This window comes from Oryzias melastigma, linkage group LG7, assembly GCF_002922805.2.
Source record: "Oryzias melastigma strain HK-1 linkage group LG7, ASM292280v2, whole genome shotgun sequence".
Lineage (NCBI taxonomy): Eukaryota > Metazoa > Chordata > Actinopteri > Beloniformes > Adrianichthyidae > Oryzias > Oryzias melastigma.
In genome coordinates, this window is record NC_050518.1 from 8,171,557 (window position 1) to 8,179,802 (window position 8,246).

General features: G+C 40.7%; 1 protein-coding gene across 1 annotated transcript; it reads left to right on the forward strand.

Moving 5' to 3' along the window:
- Positions 1-4,810: 4,810 nt before the first annotated feature.
- neurod4 (neuronal differentiation 4) lies at positions 4,811-8,010 on the forward strand. Its single transcript, XM_024292228.2, has 2 exons — positions 4,811-5,052; positions 5,843-8,010. The coding sequence occupies exon 2, from the start codon at positions 5,849-5,851 to the stop codon at positions 6,905-6,907; it is 1,059 nt and encodes a 352-aa protein (XP_024147996.1). The 5' UTR covers positions 4,811-5,052; positions 5,843-5,848; the 3' UTR covers positions 6,908-8,010.
- The last annotated feature ends 236 nt before the right edge of the window (positions 8,011-8,246 follow it).

Genomic DNA, 8,246 nt, shown 5'->3' on the forward strand with positions numbered 1-8,246 from the left:
TATATTTTTCACTTTGGTTGAACAAACAGATTCAATTACTTCAACGTAAAGGAAATGTTTCAACAGACATTTGAGGTTCCCCAACTGATTAATGAAATTATGGCAGCTCTCCCACTTAATGCTATTCAGACCCCCCCTTGCAACAGCAAATCTCCAAACCACCTGATTTATTTTTAATGATATTACACCCTCAGTCGGCTGTGTCATGGTAATAATCGAGGCTGCTCCAGCTGCCTCTAGATCACATTAGCCAGGCTTAATATTGACAGTGCCAGGCCCACTAAACAATGAGGCTATAGGAATAGGGAGCTTAGAGGCAGCCTAGCCAGTGGGTATTCTGCAGGAGGTAGAGGAGGTGTAGGCCAGGATGCTCCAGTTCCTTATGCCCTGGAGGATGGGCACCATCATTAAGCCTCTCTTATAGTTCTGGGGAGCTTTAAATCCACCACTAACAGATCTAGGCCCCACCCAGTCAGACCCATAACATCAAAACCAAACCAATGGGGGACCATGAAACTAGTGGCAACTTGATTCCCTGCTATTATCTCACCGCGTGGTGAGACTTGCCAAGATGACAGCTCAGCACCCCCCACATGGTGTAGACTCATGCTGTGGCAAAATGTTTCAATACGGTTCAGGACAAATGCAGACATCAGATTACGGAAGCTATTTTTATCACTTTTGACTTAAAAAAAGTCCAATCAAATAAAAGATTTAAAAATCCCACTTAAGAGCTGATTGGAGTTGTGCTTTTCTGCCTTTGATAAATGTGCGTTGGAGGCTGGTTCCTCTGCTTTGCATAATGGTCACACTGGGATTCAGACTTGGCCACTTGTGGGATACTTGCACCTGATCACATACATCTTAGACGATCACACCTTCACAGCTAATTTGCCCAATTAAAGATCACCTGTATTTGTCGCATCAGGTTGTTCATTAAGGAAAACGTCCTTCGACGGTGAGACTTTATCTTCTATGCCAAATTGTTGTTTGAGTCTGACGGGGTTTTGTATTGGGGCCCACAGATTAGCGTCGTTGATTAGTGGTTGGGTGTAATCCTTTCAGGCCCCCTCTCTCCAAAACACCCCTGGGATATGCCTATCTCCCCGAGGACTGGCAGCATGGCAGATGGATCCTCCTCCCCCTCTTGTGCCCCCTCCAACAGCACACCCAAAAACAGTGTTGATGTCCTGGGATGTAGGTTGTAAAGTATCCTGAATATGAAACCACAGGCACCTTTGTTTAGTGGCTCTCTCCCCACTTAGTAAGAATTGCCCTCAGGCCAGATTTCCATTCTGCAGCCACGTTTCTGCTCAACTGGAATGTTTTCCAAATGCATTAGCCCAAAGGAAGAGGAATAGGTGGCGGACAATCTGCTCGTTTTGTCAAGATGAAATGCTTTTAAATTTTACCAAAAGTCTTTGTAATTAATGACAAAAATGTACAATTCCTCATTATAGTGCTTGAGTTTTCTCAAAAGATATTGTTTCACTTTGAACCAAATAAATTAGTTATTTTTAATAAAATGCTATGATTTCTGTAGTTATTAGCTTTTTGTTGAGCGGATTCAAATGAAATATTCGATTTTTGTTTCCATTTGGTGAAACAAACTAATTGCAAAGAGTTGAGTTTAACAATAAAAAATATGGATGTGGGGTTTTTTTTTCAATTATTTTATGTTTGTAATTTGAGTGTGTCCACATTTGTGATAATTGATTGATTGAAGTTTTATTTGGTTGGTTGTATACATTTAACATTTGACAACCTTTAAATGATAATATACATCAACCTAAAGTATAGGCAGAAGCATCATGCTTATCAAAGCCCATTCAAAAAATACAACTTACACAGAAACAAAACTTAACATCAAGTTGGCAACTATGCCACGAATATAGAAAACAAAATTGTTAACGAAATACATGTTCATATGTACAAGTTCATAGACATATACATACTATTAGAGATACATACATATTTACTCAAACAAAATTGAATTTCACTTGTATTGATCAATTTTTTACAGTTCTTCAATGAGAAAAACATATTTTTTTTTACAAAGCAAGCTTACTTGAATATTTAGATATTACACTCCTCCATAAAAAATCTTAAATAAAGAACAGATTTGTCAAATTTACAATCAAACTTTACCAAGTTTGACATACAGTGTCAACTTTCCATTCGTTGGCTCCTATATGCCTTCGCACTCCAATTCTTTGCACAAATCTAAGCTCACTACATCTTTTGTGATCACTACAAGGGGCTCAGCTTTCTGAGGCACACCAAAGAGCCTGTGTGTAGAGGTTTAATTCCTATTGTTTTCATGCAGACTTGGTGTTTGTGAGTGTGTCTGTGTTTCAGCGCGAGGGTGAGGGAGATATAGATGAAGAAAAAGACAGGAACAAGGACCCATCTGTCAGCGTAGTTCACCAATCCCTCCCAATCCACTGGGAGTCCTTGGGGACGGCAGTGTGAGACAACTCACTTGTGGCACCACTTTTTATTCCCCTCTTTTCTTTCCTTTTACCCAATATCTAATATTGACACACTTTTAGTCTTATTTTTGATAAGAACATTTGAAAATTCATGTGCAACTTGCAGCATAATATACATAACATATACATTTAAAACATTTAACCTTTAGTACATTTAAAAAAATAAATAAATAAATAGTTTATGCTAACTCATCACAAACAGCTTTGGGTGACACATTTATCATGACCTCTTCCACAACGTTGCTCAAAATGGGAGCAGACTAATTCCCTCTCCATTACTCAGACAGTCATTTGGGAAACCGACGTGATCGTGGGAGACCGGGAAGCTCCAATTCCCCATTCAGGTTGCAGGTGTGTTGAAGCCACTCATGGGACAGGAAGGTGTGTGTAGGATCAGTGTTTGGGGGTAGAAGTGCGCGTATACCTGGGGACCTCTGGGCGCATCATATAGCCACGCGCGCACGTTTACGCGCCTATAAGCACCAATGCAAAGGCTAATCTCTGCCCTGACCGACAGCCACGGAGACCTTCAGCCAAGTGGATAAATGTTGTTTCAGCACGTGATATCATCTTAAAAAGCGTGCGACGCCTGCTCATCCAAGCAACAGATGCCCCCCCACCAACCCAGCGCTTCCTACTCTGGACCATCTGTTCCACTGGAGGCTCAATAAATCTTTGGAAAAGTGGCTTACCTGTTTTAGCACGTTTTATAAGACATGGGATTATATTTTAGTCTAAGGATCAATAGGAGACTCGAGACTTTGAAAAAAAGCAAAGGCGCGTCTTTGCGTAATCGCGCGCACAATGGACTGATGCGGGGGCACGTGCGACTCGCGAGACCCCGGCTGTCAGTGGCCGGTTGTGACAATAGACTCCCACTGTGCACGAGGATTGGCGGGCTTTTATGAAGCTCTAACACATGCAAAAGGAATAATGCGATCAATCTGGCTGCACAATCAGCCAAAAAATAAAAGCAAAGCAAATAAAAAGTTGACAAAAAACATATAAAAAGTGCCTAAAAGTCCCAATTTGACCAACTTTAGTTTCACTATAGCACCCCTCGATTCCATAATCTGATTGTCCTTCGGGGCAGGAAAAATGACGCCAAAATGGAACACAGAAACTGAATGACCGGGTGAATAACGCACACACCTGCTCTCCGCGCACCAAGCTGTCAGAATCACTTAGATGGGCAGGCGGCGAAGAGCGTCTCTTAACTCGGAAAAACGCATGCCTACACCGAGTTTAATTAAGTGGAACATTTCTAATCCAACCGCCTAATGACGAGATAGACAATCGATTAAAGTGGCCTTTTGTTAATGCACACCCCAACAAAACGCAGAACTGGAACTTATTATGTTTGTGACAAAAGGCTCGATCCGTTTTAAAGTTGTAGCAGATGTAAAAGAAGATATTTATATATATATTTTTTGTTTTTATGGATGGGAAATATTTCTCATTCCCATGGTTAACATATTAGTAGTTAAATGAAAAAGTAAAACAGACAAAAAATAAGAAGAAATGTTGAAGTCATAGCCTCGATTTACGCATTGGTTTTAAATCATTCCGGTTTAGAGAAACAACCTTTCAAGCTTAAAATCCCTCCAATAAAGTGTAATAAATGTTGCCAAACAATGCTGCATATTTTTTAAGATTTTAATTTTAGTTTTAGCTTTTCAATTTAAAAAAAAGTTTAATTTGTATTTTGACAAACCGGATGTGTCGTTTAAAACTTATATTAGAGAAACTGAATCTTCATTTTTACAATTTACAGTTAATCTGTTATAAAACTGAGAAGATGTTTCGGATCAAGAATAAACAAAAAGAAAAAACAAAAGAGTAAACTGAGATTATTGATGATTCATCATTAAATTTAGTGCCTGTATCGTATAGCTTTTGTGTAAAAAACATATTTGTAAAGAGTTTCTTTAGTGCATGGTAAATCGTTTTAATAGGACAGAAAAAAGTTATTAAAAATGTTTTAGCAAACCACAATATCAAATAATAACACCCCATTAAAGGTACAAAGTTTCTAAATTAATTGCAGATTCAAGAAATGTTCCGAAAAACTTTGTTTTAGAGTTTAATTTTTCTTATATTATTGACTTAAAACTGCATCAAAGCATCGAATTAATTAACAAAAAAGTATTTTAAAGGGTTTTCTTTTCCTTTTTTGCGACTGCCAGCCCCCTCAGAAAGGAAGGCTTTGCGTGTGCCGCGCGGGGCCCTCTCCTCCTCTGTTCTACAAACATTTGATGAGGTGGAACTCTTGGTCACGAGCCCGCCACGCGCTTTTTTGATAAGTTGGAGATGGGTGGGCGGCACAGGGAGGGGCTTGCCCCTCTAAAGGCTCAGCAAACTCTGCCTGGACGAGCCAGTCGGATATGAAAGTTCTGCGCGCGCACGCATGGCTTTCTGACGGAACAGCAGAACTGTTCGGGACACGGGCGGATGCGCGCTGGTAGAAACCCATCTTCTTTGGGATTACCGCTGACTTCGCAACCTTTCTGAAAATATTCTGTTGGTTAATTTGCGCAAATCCACCGCGGGATCCAAAAAGGTGAGTTTGCACTTGTGCGCGTCTTTAAGTTCAAGTTTGATAGACGAAAATACAATTTTAAGGAACTCATTTGGACATTTACGCACGCATTTAACCATCACGAAGATAAAAAAATAATAACATTTCTTCTCCTAACTTTAATAAGTTAAAATACATTTTTGATTAAGATAAAAAAAAAAATTAAATCTGTAAACGTCCAAACTGCTTTAGTACGCATGTTGGAACAATTAAAACGGCGCATAAAAGCCTTTAATCCATTTTTTCAGATTCAAAACCTGAATTTAATACATTGTTGGTTCTGCTTTATTTTTTTATTTTATTTTATTCTAATAAGAATCCAAAGGAGACAACAATTAACCCGTGTTCTTTTATAACCCAAGTGGGCGGGATTTTACATGTTTTTTGAATTGTGTTCCTATTTAATCTCTGACCTTTGTATGCTGAGTAAATCCCGCCGTGTCCCAGATTGACAGCGTCGCCTAAGCGTGCGCAGCAGCGGGGGACGAGCAATTCAGCACTCTCATCCCACCACAGCTCCAAATCCTTTTACATGAGAATGCCACTTTACTGCACAACAATTATCAAATGGATCCTTTAAAAAATGGAGGAAAAAAAATCAGTGAGAAAAGGCCAGAGTGAGCTGTCCACCCTGTAGTGCTGAAACAAGCCCTCCCTCTTATCTGAACTTACATCATTGCATCTGAAACATTGTGCATTATATATCTGATAAAACAGATTTTTTTGTTTTTAGTGCAAATTTAAAATCTGCTTTTATGCTTTTGATTTTCAGTTCAAAATGATGCCCAAACCCTTTGGGAAAAGCGGGGATATGAACGATCTGGTCAGCTCCCTTGGATGGCTGGATGAGGATGGCAGCTCGCAAGATGGAGATGAAAGTCCAGAGATGAGAGGGCGCCACGGCCTGAACGTAGGGGGCCGTGTCCTCTCCTGCACAGAGCTGGGCAGTGAGGACATGGATGAAGAGGATGATGAGGAGGAGGTCGGACCAAATGGAGAAAGTGCTCCCAAAAGGAGAGGTCCGAAGAAAAAGAAGATGACCAAAGCTAGACAGGAGCGCTTTCGGGCCCGCAGGGTCAAGGCCAACGCCAGAGAGCGTTCTCGAATGCACGGACTGAACGATGCTCTGGATAACCTGCGCCGAGTCATGCCCTGCTACTCCAAAACTCAAAAACTGTCCAAGATTGAGACTCTACGACTGGCCCGCAACTACATCTGGGCTCTGTCTGAGGTGCTCGAGAGTGGTCAGTCCCCAGAAAGCCTGGGGTTTGTCGAGATGCTTTGTAAAGGTCTTTCTCAGCCCACCAGTAACCTCGTGGCTGGCTGCCTGCAGCTGGGGCCCACTCCAGTGATCCTTAACAAGCTGGAGGACAAGAGTGGAGGCCCCGGAATGGGTGGTGTGGTTGCTGGACATCCACTCAGCTACCCTTCCCCAGGCCTTCCCAGTCCGCCTTACGGCTCCCTGGAGGCGTCCCATCTCCTCCACATGAAGGGATACAAAGGCCCCGTCTATGACAACCCCTCACCAAACGAGTGCAGCACCGGCACCCCTCCCTACGACGGGCCCCTCACTCCCCCCCTCAGCATCAGCAGTAACTTTGCCCTGAAGCAGGAGCCTTCTCCCCATGAATCAGAAAGGAACTTCCCATCTCACCCTGGCCAGCACGCTCACTTCCTCCCGTCTCACCATTACAACAGCTCCACCGCCGGCAGCCTGCCGGGAGGGCCTCAAGCCCACCCCATCTTCCAGACATCGCGGTATGAGCTGCCTCTGGACGTGACCTTTGACTCCTTTCCTCCCTCTCACCTGGTCCCCTCTCAGATGGGCACCATCTGAAGGAACAGTGACATTTTCAGAGAAGAAGAAAGGGGAACAGATCACGTATGAAGCTGTAAAAAGACTCTTTTATAGAGAAAACGGTTTGCATTCATGCCGTCTGGAACTCTGGGAGAGAATGCTCAGAAGTCTCCGAATTATCTCAACTTAAAACTACCTGATGCAAACATGCACCAATAAAACTGACTGTCCTATTTATTTATTTTTTTCTTTTGATACTGGAATAGAAAGTTTTTTGTTTTCTTTTTAAAGTAGCTCCCTCTGTTGTTTGAGAGCGGAACTGGAGAATTAGTTTAAAAATATTGAGAGCTCTGATACAACATCTGAAAGTTTACATATCAAAATGAACAATTGATTGAAACTGTGCACTGGGGTCAACAGTCCTGATTTTAAGAAAGCAATGCATTATTTATAAATGTATTTATTATTTATTTCGGCAACATTTAGTTATTCATATCAGCACTGTTTTCTTTTTACTGTCTTCTTTGTTTGTTACCATTCTTTTTGTAGCTTTTGATTTATTTAAGCTATTTATTTGATGTCTTTCAGGTTGTCATTCATTGATGTTTTCATTTTTTTGTCTCAGTGTACTGTCAAAACTTGGCTCTTTCGCACTTAATTGAATAAATATTCTTATATTATATGCTATTTCCATAGTAACAAAGCTTGGCATGAGTTTTATTTTTTCTTAAATATTAAACTTTCATCTCATTTTGGAGTAAATTTCAGCAGAATTCTTTGTCCCAATCGTTGAAGCTACAACTTACTTCCTGCACACAATAAATGTGTCACATTGGGTAAATGCATTAAAGCTCAAGGTATTAATAGAAAAAACAAGCATTTAAAGAAAGACAATTTAATATTATGCTTATTTGGATCACAGGTTGCATTTTTTAAAAGATGAAATGAAAAAAAATGATAAAAAAGAATTTTAAAAAAGTTTGAACAATTTAAATCTTAGGAGGCAAGAAAAAACAACAAGAAACTTTTAGATAATTACATTAACTTCCACGAATTTGCCTTTAAAGCCCTATTTCTAAACACATTCATCATCATAAACTGAATTATAAAAACATTAGAAAGCTTTAAATTCAAATATTTAGCATGATTGTTGCACTGTGTGAGCGCGTGAAGCCATTTAAGGGCCTGTGAGGGGTTCATATGAGGTCATGCAGGAGGCTGTTGTGGGCCATGGGAAAACAGCTCTGGGGAACAGGTGAATGTGTCACACAGGCTTTTCTCGGTTTCCGTCGTTCACTTTCTCGCACACGTGTCCCATTTTCCCATTGAGCTCAAGCCAAAACACTGCAGGGCGAGAACCTGTTTTAAAATATCTCAG